At 40.7% G+C, this 13,227-nt stretch overlaps 2 protein-coding genes and 1 long non-coding RNA gene across 13 annotated transcripts in view; 2 read left to right on the top strand and 1 right to left on the bottom strand.

The window, feature by feature from the left end:
- The window catches only part of ptprea (protein tyrosine phosphatase receptor type Ea), a 259,188-nt gene extending 248,780 nt beyond the window's left edge, over nt 1-10,408 (top strand). For all 11 annotated transcript variants that reach the window (XM_055646692.1, XM_055646691.1, XM_055646694.1 and 8 more), the window contains 6 exons: nt 803-879; nt 2,315-2,449; nt 3,270-3,395; nt 4,654-4,805; nt 6,999-7,134; nt 9,712-10,408. In XM_055646692.1, coding sequence (XP_055502667.1) covers nt 803-879; nt 2,315-2,449; nt 3,270-3,395; nt 4,654-4,805; nt 6,999-7,134; nt 9,712-9,786 — 701 coding nt within the window. In that variant the 3' untranslated portion in view covers nt 9,787-10,408. The remainder of the gene's footprint in view (nt 1-802; nt 880-2,314; nt 2,450-3,269; nt 3,396-4,653; nt 4,806-6,998; nt 7,135-9,711) is intronic.
- The window catches only part of mki67 (marker of proliferation Ki-67), a 274,252-nt gene that overhangs the window by 169,960 nt on the left and 91,065 nt on the right, over nt 1-13,227 (top strand).
- LOC129703955 (uncharacterized) overlaps nt 5,833-13,227 on the bottom strand; it is a 51,520-nt gene continuing 44,125 nt past the window's right edge. Inside the window, exon 5 of the long non-coding RNA XR_008724661.1 lies at nt 5,833-6,784. This is a non-coding gene — a long non-coding RNA (uncharacterized LOC129703955). The remainder of the gene's footprint in view (nt 6,785-13,227) is intronic.

Genomic DNA, 13,227 nt, shown 5'->3' with positions numbered 1-13,227 from the left:
GTCTGAAAACTTCTTCCAATATGAATTAAATGTCTAAGTGCTTGAAAAGCTGATAACTCTGTTTCTAGGCCATTAGATTCTGAAGCAGGATTCAAAGAGGTTGATTGGGAGCATGTGAGAGTGTGGAGGAGGGGATAATGCTGTTAGTCCATGCATTAAATTATCATCTGAGTATTCTTGCCCCTTAAGAATATGGCTTAAAATTGTAAGAAAACTCATTGCTGCCGATTTTATTTTTAAGTAGGTGAATACACTGTGGAATACTACATTATTTATATACTTGAATAGGAACTAGTTTCCAATTGATAACGTTCATATTAATATTGAACAATCGGTGGTACTTATCCCTTTGCCTGCATTGTCAATGTCTTGGTTCAGATTTCTTATGCATATTAGAACAGTTAAGTGTGTATCCCTGTTGAATTAATGAAGGCTGCCTCATCAGTGCAACTTAAATCATAGAAAGACAGAACCTGCTTCCAGCCTTATGATATCTAAAGTTCATAACTACCTTTATAAATCTTGTATTTAATTGTACTTCATGGTGCATCCTTTTTATTGGACAGCAGCATACCCTTTATTTTTGCATGTTTTTATTAGTGCATAAAATTATTTTTTTCTCCCCTTCACCCATAAAAACAAGTGTTATTCCACGTAGGAATTCTTACAATCCCCCACAGAGTCGAATGAAGAGATGGAATTATTTTTATTATATTTATTACCTGATCAAATGTAATATCATCATCACATGTCTGTCTGTCTGCCAATCTCATGATAATTTGATTTGCATTTTCTTTTCAAGATGATTTTAACAGAGTTGTTTTGCCCAGGAAAAGGGGACAGGAATTCTCAGATTACATCAATGCTTCATACATAGATGTAAGTACTCTTCAGAATGTGTGTTGCTATGCAGTTTCACAGTATGTAATGTTTGTGGTTGTGATTGAGGATTTGAAAAGCTGCAAGCAAAAATGGTTGAACTTGTGCATATGAATGATATATTGAGCATAGTAACAGACCCTTCAGCCCACCATGTCCACACCGATCAACCATTCACACCAGTTTTATGTTATTCCACTCCCTACACACTAGGGGCAATTCCCAGAGACCAATTAACCAACAAACCTACACATCGGATTCAATGATTCAATGATAATTTAGTGCCACATATACCTAGATACAGTGAAATGCTTTGTTTTGTGTACAATTGAGTAAAATCATACAGCAGACCCCATCTAAGCCGTGTACAAGAGTCACCACATTTCTGGTGCCGACAAAATTACAAAAGGAAACCTCTTTGCGATGTGGGAGGAAGCCGGAACAACTGGAGGAAATCCATGTGGTCGCAGGGAAAACATGCAAACTCCGCACCGACAGCGCACAAGGTCAGGAATGAACTCAGGTCTATGGCCCTGTGAGACAGCAGCTTCACCAGCTGTGCCACTTTGACACCTTTATAGTTTTTCTACCCATCCAGCTGTGAATTCTGGATTTAAAATACTAAATTTTAAAAGGGTGATTAAACATAAAATATTGCAATTGCAGCAATATGAAATTTTGCCGCAAATGGCTTATCTTTACTGAGCTGGGCTTTCAAAACTAACTGTGTTAACCAGCATCTACAGTTCCTTGTTTGTGTATATCTCACAGCCAACGATTGCAGCATATCAGTGTTTTAAAGAGGAGTTCCAGCCAGTGTAAATGGGGGGTGGGGGCAGTATGGTTTATTCTTATTATTTTATAGTTGGGACTGTTTTTTTGTCTTTACTTTCAGTTAAAATGTGTGACATCGGTGATTATGTTCAGTGAGAAAATTAAAATATCACTGGTGATGCATCAGGTACATTCCCAATCTGATTTCAATAATGTGCAAGATTTTGCTAATAGAAACTAAATAAAAATTATTACTGCCATTGATTTTTTTATTTCTTTCTGAAATGAGTAATGAGTACTTACACAGTTTGTATGATTACCATTGATTGCCCAGTGGGGCGGCACGGTGGCGTATCGGTGGAGCTACTGCATTACAGCGCCAGAAACCCAGGTTCGATCCTGACCACGGGTGCTGTCTGAGCGTAGTTTGTATGTTCTTCCCGTGATCTGCGTGGGTTTTCTCCAAGATCTTCGGTTTCCCACACTCCAAAGATGTACAGGTTAGTAGGTTAATTGGCTTGGTGTATATGTCCCTAAATTTGTCCCTAGTGTGTGTAGAGTAGTGTTAATGTGCAGGGATCGCAGGTTGGTGAGCACTCGGTAGGCCAAAGGGCCTGTTTCCGTGTTGTATCTCTAACCCCTCTGCATTTCTTTATGACAGGGCTATCGACTGAAGGATTATTTTGTTGCAACTCAAGGACCTATTGTTCACACAGTAGAAGACTTTTGGAGAATGGTTTGGGACTGCAAGTCGCACACAATTGTAATGCTAACCGAACTCAGAGAAAGAGAACAGGTATAATGATACAGAATTATGATTGACGTCTCTGACATGTATGGAGCAAAGTATTTTTGATGTAAAGTCGACAAAGTCACAGTTGTATCCTGATGCCCCTGCCTACTCGTTCAGTACGTCAGAAAACGTGTATGTCTTGATATTGCATAAATCCTTTAGTGATTGGAAGATAAATTAAAATGAATACACAGAATTAGCTTAAATTAGCTTATTAAATGTTTCAACTGTTAATTTTAGCTAATAACACATGTAATTCAATTATCTGGAGATTGGAAATGTAGGTGAAGCTGCAAAATTATCTTAACTGGTAGAAACATTGCAAATACCAAATTTGGAGTGTCTATTTTCTGGTTTCATATTCACGGATAAAAATAACCATCAATCTATTCTGTGTCTGAAACCAAAATAATTCAGCGTATGTTAAAAATTCCCCAAGTTCCCCAACCCAATATTAAAATGGAACAGCCCTGTCCCACGGTTGAAGCACACCAAGGGATTGCTGAGACAAACAGCAGAGGGTTGATAGACACAAATTGCTGGAGTAACTCAGCAGGTCAGGCAGCATCTCTGGAGAAAAGGAATAGGTGATATTTCAGGTCAGAACCCTTCTTTGGCAGATATTCATTAGAGTCCAGTGCAGAGGTACAATGATGAGGTAGCTGTAAAGGTCTATTGACCAGAATGACTGTTGTGCTTGTATTGATATCATATAACACATTCCTGCCATCCACATTTCCCAACAAGGTAAAGAGTAAACTTTCTAATGAAGTGCCCAGATATAGTTTAAAACGTAACTGGAAGTCATATGTTCTTTCTGCAGGAAAAGTGCTCCCAGTATTGGCCCTCTGAGGGCTCCACGAAGTATGGGACGTACACTGTAGAGATGAAGAATGACAACATTGGTGATGCTTTCAGTCTTAGAGATCTCACAGTCACAAACACTGTTGTAGGTATCACTTCAGATCTTATCCTAACCATAAGAGTATCTATAGCAGAATATGTTATAAATGGTGGACAGCTATTGAAACTGCCGACATATTCCCCCATAATTTTTGGTAAAGGTGGTTCTGTATTAATACCTGGTTAGTGCGTGTGCAGACAACCACTGGTTCAGTTGATGTCGATGCACTCATCCAGACGTTAGTGGCTGCACATCGTACCATAGAAGTAGAGTGCATTGGATGTCAGAGGTGAGCGTGCCTGACCTCTTGCTGCATCTCACACTCAGCTCCATGTACAGGACTGTTGTTGAGCTGCGCAGTTAGATGTATCTCATACCTAGCTCCGCAGATTTACATCAGTCACAGCAACGACTCCAGCATGGCACTATTGATTTGCTTGGGTCACTGAACTTCAATAAAAAGACGAGGCTAACTTTTCTTTCATTTTATCTTATCAAATGTTGTAATTAATTTATCTCCACAAGATGCATTTTCAAAAGAGTTAATATTTTTAATTTTTCAATTAATAATTTATTTCTACTGTTTCTGTATGTTTAGGTTTCCATTTAGGTTTATTAGACTCACGTGTACTGAGGTACAGTGAAAAGCTTAATTTTGCATGCTGTTCGTTTGGATCAGCTAATACTATACATGAGTGCAATCAAGTCAAATTCAAATAGAATAGGTAGAACAAAGCGGAAGTTACTGAGGGCAGAATATAGTTCTCAGCATTGTAGAACAATTCCATTCACAAAGTCCAATGTCCGCAATGAAGTAGTGGTGATTCGGGCAATACCGTAGCATATGGAAGCACCCTGATTATTAGAAGCCTTGACAACTCGGGTATGGCCCCAGGCCTTTGCCTTCCACCACCTGATGCCAAGTCACCGTTCACGGAGCATTCATGATGCATTGCATCGATGCTGGCATGTTATTGGGCAACGAGTGGCCACAAGGGATTAGTGCTACTGCGGGTCTAGTATGAGTGCAATTGGGTCCTAAATGATGAAGAGAAACATTTAAATGGACTGAACACCAAGTAATTCCCTCCCAATTGTCTGTTTTAAGGCAACACAAAATAGCATATTTTTGGTTGCTGCCAAAGCAGGCTATAATTTAAATATATACATTTTATATTCAGCGTAAAGCAAAAAGTATGTTTATTTAATTTTTTTTATGATAATGAAGTGTGTATGAGAAGAATAGCCAAAGCCAGTTCATGTTCTGTAAATTTATTTTAAATGAATTTGTATTGAAATTCAGGAAAACAAGGAGAGGACAGTACGACAGTTTCATTTTCACGACTGGCCTGAGATCGGCATCCCACTGGAGGGTAAAGGGATGATAGACCTAATCGCAGCAGTCCAGAAGCAACAACAAAAGTCCGGCAATCATCCGATCATAGTGCATTGCAGGTATTGCATGATCCAATACACAGCCACTGATAAATTATGACCACAAACTATCCAAAGAAGCGCAAAGTCCCACACCGCCAGGTTCAGGAACAGCTACTTTCCTACTGCTAACAGGTTATTGAAGCAACCTACATGACCCTAATCCTATCTTGGCAATGGATCACCTCTTGCACTATCACTAATTGTGTATTTTCTAATAGTGTATTTTTGCATTAATGTCTTTTTTTTGTGCAGACTTTTCTTTTCACTGTCTTGTAGAATTCATGTGTGATTTATGTTGTCTGTTGTCAGATCTGTTGTCTGAGTCCATGTGCTTGTGATGCTGCTGCAAGCAAGATTTACATTATACCTGTACCTCACCGTACTTGTACATGTGACAAAAACACAACTTGACTTGACGAAGCAGTGTAGGCACAAAATTACAAGTGTGTGCTGCTGGTCATTTAGCATTGGCATATCACCAGCACTAACTGGGAAATCAAATGAGCTTTTCATGAACAGATAGGATCTTATGAGCCTCATATCCTACTGAAGGTCAGATCCTACTATATCTGACTGGATGGAGGGATTCTTTGTCAGCAAGCCAGAAATTCCTCCCCCTCTAAAAAGAACTTCGAGGTTTGGAATTAGGACTTGCAAGTCAAGTATAATTGAAAACAAAATAAAAAACTGCAGAAGCTGGAGATATGAAATTGCTGAAAACACTTCATCTTCCATATAACTGTGCAGTAGACTCTAATTTATAGGTATATTCAAATCTATAGCTAGCATAAGTCTAGGCATTACATAGAATGGGAGGACAGATGAAATGTGTTAGTTGTTGTACCTGTCTATAATGTTTCATGTAGGCGTTGAGAACTATTTGGGTCTAAAATTCAGACATCCAAATGAAAATTAACACATGGAGGGGTAGGGGTTACTGTTGTACTCATCCAATTCATAATAATGGCAAAATCACCATTGGAAATGTAAACAATGTTTTGGATAAACCTTGATAACAAAAGTTTCCAAACGTATTGTGATCCTCATTGGCTCCATCATTGCCAGTATGAAACCTGCATCATAGGTAAGTCTACTTGTGACAGAACTAACTCAAAAATCAACAATTCACCATGTTATGCATTGGGTGATTTCAGAAGTTGTGCCAGTCTGTCCTTCAATTAACCCTACATAGGATGTCACTTTTAATTTACTGTTGCTTTGTTCCCACATTACAGAAATGTATTAAATGCTAGGATTGAAAATCAATTAGCACAAGCCAAATGTGAACTCCAATATCATAAAAAGCATGTTTTTAAACCATTAAATCCTTGGGTCAGCAGCAGTAGATAGAGGTGTTAAGAATTGAGTGACATATAATGTTTTGGTGTAGAGTGGAAATACTTCCTCTCATGTTTACTTTAAAAGGATGTAACGTCCTCTAAATGTCTTTGATCAACTGTGAAGTGTGGCTGTGAAGTGAGCTTGCATTTCTACCAACTATTTTTTGTCCTATCATCTTTTCACAAACACAACATTTTCAGCAGTTTTTTCATTTTTCACTGCATTTGCCAAAATATATAAAATCAATGCAATGTTTTTTTTAATACCATATGGATATAGTCCAAATTGTGTAATATGAGAAACTCATAGTTCAATGCTCTCATAAAAGTCTTCAGTGCCTGGAAAGATGTTTTAAACATGTGAGGTCCAAAGGGCCATCAAATGATTTTAATTGAGGGTCTGGCACTTCAACATTCTATCGTGAGCGAGGTCCAAGACATTCTGCACAACAGAACTGACCTTGGACATTTAACATACTCTGATGCTTTTCCTCCACTTACTCCATAATGCTCGGATGAAAACAAGTTGGCTTCTGCTAATCGTTGAGGCAAAATGCCTTGTGTTGGGGTAGGAATATGGTGGCATTAGACAGGAAGAACATTGGGATCTCATGGGATGTCGCTGAGTATATCCCCTCCTCACTAAGATCCGAAGAACTGTAAGAGAAAAAAAAGATGTAAATTACTTTTTCTCAACAAACGTGGTGTTTTGCAATTGCTGTCAATGAGATGCAATGTTTGGTCAAAGCTGCTCTTAATATTGTAATGCTGTAAACTAAAATGTTCATTATATTCAATTGACTGAAGGAAACTTAATCCAATCCATGTGACAGTGTAATTGAAGCAAGACTTGCATCCATTTATTTTGCAGCGCTGGTGCTGGCAGAACAGGTACATTCATTGCACTGAGTAACATTTTGGAGCGAGTGAAAGCTGAAGGCCTTCTAGATGTTTTCCAGACTGTTAAGAGTTTACGAATGCAACGACCACATATGGTGCAGACATTGGTATGTTATTTTATTTGTTCCGGATTTCCTAATGCAAAAATTAAATTGGAAACAGTACATATATCAGATGGAGAAACAAAGAACTGTCAATGCTGGTAAATCCACAAAAGGAAATAAAGTGCTGGAGTAATAAAAAAAAAGCTTTTCACTGTACAGGTGCACAACCTTTTATCCGAAAGCCTTGGGACCAGACACTTGTCGGATTTCGGACATTTTCGGATTTCAGAATGGAAGATTTTTAGCGTAGATTAGGTAGGTAGCGCGGGCGGCTTGAAAAGTCTGGAGCTGCTGCCTCCTCCCCGGTGACCGGGAGAATCATTGCATAAATGTTAGTCAGTTAGTTTGGAGGGATTTTATGTGGTGGTGGTGGTGGAGTCGGGGTGAAGGGGGAAACTTTAATTCTTAGTCCCCTACCTGGTCGGCGACTCCCAACCTCGCGGAGCTGGGGGCTCCGTCCGGCAAGCTCCGGAACGCTGTGGCCGCCGACACACAACATTGCGGAGCGTCGCTGGATTTGGAGCCGTCGAGCTGGGGGCTCCGTCCGGCCGCGGGCGGCGCCGGTTGGAGATCCGACCCCGGCAACTCTACCCCTGGCTGCGCGGCTCCAAATCCAGCGACGCTCCGCGATGTTGTGTGTCGGCGGCCACAGCGCTCCGGAGCTTGCCGCACGGCGACCCGGTAAGGCATTGCCCGCTCCCCGCTGGTATCCCAGCGCTGCGACGCCGCCGACTCCCGACATTCGCGGAGCTGGGTCGTCCGGCCGGGAGTTGCCGGGGTCGGAGCTACAACCGGCGTCGCCCACAGCCCCACCGGCCACAGCGCTGCGGAGCTTACTGCACGGCGACCCGGTAAGGCATTGACCGCTCCCCGCCTCTCCGACCAGGTAGGGGACTAAGAATTAAAGTTTACCCCTTCACCCCCCTTCACATAAAAGCCCTCCAAACTAACTGACTAACATTTAAGCAATGATTTACAGATGTTTAAGCGTCTCCCGGTCTCCAGGGAGGAGGCAGCCGCTACAGTAGTACAGACCTGGGTTGACCGTGGGTCGTTTTGGGTCAAGTTTGGCACCAAACGCGAGCTTTGGTGCGCAGACGACATCTGGAAAAAATGGCCGGTTTTCGGAGCTTTTCGGTTTCTGGAACTCCGGATAAAAGGTTGTGCACCTGTACCTTGTTACACATGACAGTAATAAACTAAACTAAAGTCAGCTGGATCAGGCTGCATCTCTGGAGAACGGTTAGGTGATGTTTCAGGTCAAAGCCCTTTTTCAGACTGATTTGTGGGGTGGGGGAGGAGAGAAGAAAGCTGGAAAAGGGGAAAGGCAGGACAAAGCGAGGCAGGTAATAGGTAAACATAGGTTGGGGTGGGGGGGGGGGGGGGGGGGGGGGGGGGGGTTGATAGGCAGATGGTGGGAACAGGCCAAAGATAAGAGCCGAAGATATGAAACACAGTTGAAGAGTTGTGGATTGTAAAGCCAGTAGGAGGAAAGTGGCAGGAGGGGGAGGCGGGTGAGTGGTGGAGAAATAGGTGGGCATCCAGGTGGGGCATAGGGAAGGGCAAGAAAAGGTGGCTGTAGGGGAAAAGGTGAGGGATTGTATGGGCGAGGGGGGAGGTACCCAAACAGAATACGATGCGCTGTTACTCCAGCTTGTGCATGACCTCACTCTGGCAATGGAGGAGGCCTAGGACAGAAAAGTCATTGTGGAAATTGGAAGGGAAGTCGAAATGGTTAGCAACCGGGAGATCCACTAGATCCTGGTGGACTGAGCACAAGTGTTCCATCCAGGAGGGCATATCGGAAACACTGGATGCAGTAGATGAGGTTAGAGGAGGTTCATGTGAACCTCTGTCTCCCATGGGTGAAATATCGCTTGTTTCCTTGGATGGAGATGAGGTAAGAGGTATAGGGACCTGTTTAATGGTTCAACAGTGATTTATTTCATACGTACCTCGGTACAATGAAATTCCTTTTTCGCATACAGTTCAGTAAACATCTTGCTATACAAAGAAACAATCACATTTAGGTACAAGAGTATAAGAATAGTAAATTATACTGAGGCACTACACAAGAGCTGCCACATTTCTGATGCCATCTTGTTCAAAATTGTTAAAAATGTAATCTTCTTAGCCATAAAAGCCCATTATTTTGGTGGTGGCACTGGAATGGAGTTGCAGGGATCAGCAATGGCCAGGTGATGTTGTCGATGTCCTCCGCCGCTGCTCCATGACACTTCAGGCTGTTTCCGATCCGCTTGGCCTCCTGGAGCAGCGTCTGATCCAATCGAACCCAAGGCTCCAGCAATCCCATTCCACCAAGCATCCAACCCGATGCGTCTACCCACAAACGCACCCCCCTTTGCCTCATAGGGCCACTGGTCCATCCTCGTACCTCGGAATGCCTTTCATAGCCGACCTCGGAATGGGAGCCAAGCCCCAGGCCACTCAGCAGCACTGTTTGTTCCTTTCCTCCCTCCACTGCCACCATCTTGCCAACTTGAATTTATTTTTTAAGTATGTAATAGGGCATATCTACAGTGTAATTCTTTAATAAGTTGTGTTACTCTTTCATTTTAGGAGCAGTATGATTTCTGCTACAAGGTGGTGCAAGATTTCCTCGACATTCACTCCGATTATGCCAACTTCAAATAAATATGTTTGCCTTACAGATTTTTTTTATCTTTTGAATTGTTAGCTGATGGGCCAGTAAAGCATTTTTTGTACATTAAATTATCAAGAATTTATTTTGTATTTTGCTACGCACTTGATGTTTAGAAGAATATTACTAATAAGTTGAAGGCCTTTCCTTCATTGTCTCGTGATTGCGCTTTGAAAGCATTTAGGTTACAGTAACTGGGGAGTCACACTTCTATTAACAGTTGTGTGATGTTTCTAACTGAGTGAACAAAGTACATTTTCTGTCATAATCTCCCGGCAGAACATTATTTAAACAGAATAGGTCATTATCACTCATATTATGTTGAATCTTGAATGTACAGAAAAGTGAAAATCTACTGATAAAACAGCTTCACTTGCTTTGAAAAAAATATCAACAATCTCTGAACCCCCTCCAAGTGTTACATAATGTGAATTTATACTGTGCATTAGAGTTTGCTTTGTTTTCAGAAGGTTGGGTGTGATGCATATAATAGATATATTTTTCTATGAAAAGTTTACAGTGTTATAATGTTAGTTGCATATCATGCGTTTTGGCTTACCTGATGGCTTTATTGTTTGTAAACATGATGAATGATAATACAGTTGTTCAGAAGTCTCTCCTTTTATATATTTATATTTTCAGTTGCTACCGTTCGTCAACATTGTACAGACATAACTTGGGATGGTAAGCCCTAGATCCTCCATCACAACTCACAGCCGTGTCTTCTTCACCCCTTTTGCTGTTGATTCAGCCCAATACAGGGCAGCCTTAATCTTGCAAACTATATCAGGATATCTGATATAGAGGCCAACTGCATTTGGCCTCTCGGTTCTTGCCGTTCTGATGCCAATGTGCATGCAACCTCTATGTTTCATGAACCAACAGCCAATCAACCCACTCCACAGGGTCTCCACCCGAAACGTAAAATATTCCTCTTTTCCAGAGATGCTGCCTGACCCGCTGAGATATTCTAGCTATTTTGTCTATCTTCGGTTTAAAACAGCATCTGCAGTTCCTTCCTACACAAAACTTTCAATCAGTTCCCTGGTTATTATAGATTACTTTCCCATCACTGTGGCAGAATGACATTTTAGAAAGTAAAATTAAATAACTTACATTTTATATGTTTGTTAACTTGGTACTACCATAGTTTTATTAACATTTCTCTAGATGGTTCTCATTTTATTCATTGTTCCATATTTTCACTTGTTGGAATGTTCATGTTTCACAATGGGGATCGGGAAACAAACAGTAGGTTGATGAGCACATCACTCCACTTCTACACATGGTTTCTGTCTAATAAACAACTTTATTGGACATCTACAGTCATTGTCATTGTTAGTGAACAGATATTTGAAAATATTTGTAGCCAACGAGATATGCCAATGTAAAGAATGCAATGAAAGTGTATTTTTGAACTGGAGCCAAGTGATATGATATCAACAGTGAAGGATTAATTTATACCCAGTGCAAATGTACTCAGCAAACAAACGAATATAAAATGGAAAGGAAATGATGATAAAGTCAGAATTATGGTCAGCATTCTGTTTTGTTTTTGTTAGACTTCCAAAATTGTAGAGAAAATGTGAACTACATGGGGCAAAAAATTGAAGGAAAAAATGTAAATTATTTCTCTTTATTCATTTCATTACCCAATTATTCATAACTACTTTTGTCATCATAGATTGTTACATATAGGGGAAAAAATAGATATGATATTTCATTTTATGAGATCACAAGCCCAATTCTATTCTCCCAACATTCAATGCTATTGCTTTTTTTTAAACCAACATTGATTCATTAAATAAATTATTTAAATAATTCTTTAAATTATTTAATGCACTCTTCCTTAGCAGCAGATTGTGGCAAAAATCTTTCATATTACCAATTTTCCTAACTTTTTAATCTCTATAATTAACTTGTTTTTTGTTTCCTTAATGTCACCGATTATACATGTTATTTATTTTAAAATAATCCATCATCTTGATTCCCAATCTGGTTATACTGTAACCATCTCAATCCTAGCCAACAACTTCTTTCTCTTAAATCCTGGTGCACCTATACTTACTGTCGCCTTTTTAATCTTCTGGTTTCAATAGCTCACTGCAATATGTCAACTGTTGTGCATTGAAGGGAGGGATTACAGTTCCATATTCAGGTTGGAGAGTGGTGGACCAGTGAAACTGCAGCATCCCATTTCTGATTTCTGAATTAATTTCTGTTCACTGATAGCCTGGCCAAGCCAGCCTGAAGAATGGCTCAATGGTAGTTTATTGTCACATGTACTGAGGTAAAGTCAAATTTCTATTTTGCATATAGTCAATAAAAGTATTACTATACATAAGCACAATCTTAGTTAAGTAGATGTTTATACGAATAGTACACTGAGACAGTATACAAGAGTCGCCATGTTTTTAGGAGCCATTATTCAAGTCTGAAAGTTCTTATAAATGTAGAATTCATAACTTGGCCATTAACGCCTGTTCTCCTGGCAGCCATGCAGGATCCTGAAACAGTTGCCTTTTCATGTCCTCCAGAATTGCTGCCTCTGTTGAGTTTCTCCAGCACTTTTTCTACACAAGATTCCAGCATTTGCAGTTCCTTGTGTCCCGACAGGCAAGAACATCCTGGATAAAAGTTTGTTGGGATACTCTGACATAAAAATGCACCAGTCTGAAGGCAATGAGAGCATTTAAAGGGGAGCTCTCCTGTGTACTCCCTGATGAAAGTGTCCAAAAGATTTCCCAAGGATTATTGACCACTCCATTTCTGCAGGACCCTGGCAAATACATGCCTTCCTCAGAACTTACTTGTGTGCCAGTAATTAGAAATATAGAGAATAGGTGCAGGAAGAGGTCATTCATTGTGATCATGGCTGATCGTCCCCTATCAATAACCCGTGCCTGCCTTCTCCCCATACCCCTTGATTCCACCAGCCCCTAGAGCTCCATCTAACTATCTCTTAAATCCATCCAGTGATTTGGCCTCCACTGCCCTATGTGGCAGGGAATTCCACAAATTCTCAACTCTCTGGGTGAAAACATTTTTTCTCATCTCACTCCTAAATGGCCTCCCCTTTATTCTAAGGTTGTTGCTCCTGGTTCTGGACTCGCCCAACATTGGGAACATTTCTCCTGCATCTAGCCTGTCCAGTCCTTCTTCCTAGCAGAACATATTTTTCCCATATGTTAGTTAGAGACTGCTTGCCCTCATTTACAAGTTGAAATTGACTTTACCCCTCTGGAAAAGGCCCAGGAGGTAAAATATCCCGGAGCTAGAATATCCCACAACTGGAATTTATGTGGTACCTGTGTCCACCTACCTGCAATCAGTTCCAGGATGAACTGCACTTCTAAAGTATGGGATATATCCAACATTGCCTCTTCTTTTCTATTCTATGCCTCTACATGCAAAATAAACAATTGCATTTGCCT

This window comes from Leucoraja erinacea, chromosome 15 (genome assembly GCF_028641065.1).
Source record: "Leucoraja erinacea ecotype New England chromosome 15, Leri_hhj_1, whole genome shotgun sequence".
Lineage (NCBI taxonomy): Eukaryota > Metazoa > Chordata > Chondrichthyes > Rajiformes > Rajidae > Leucoraja > Leucoraja erinaceus.
This window is presented reverse-complemented; position numbering and strand designations above follow the sequence as displayed.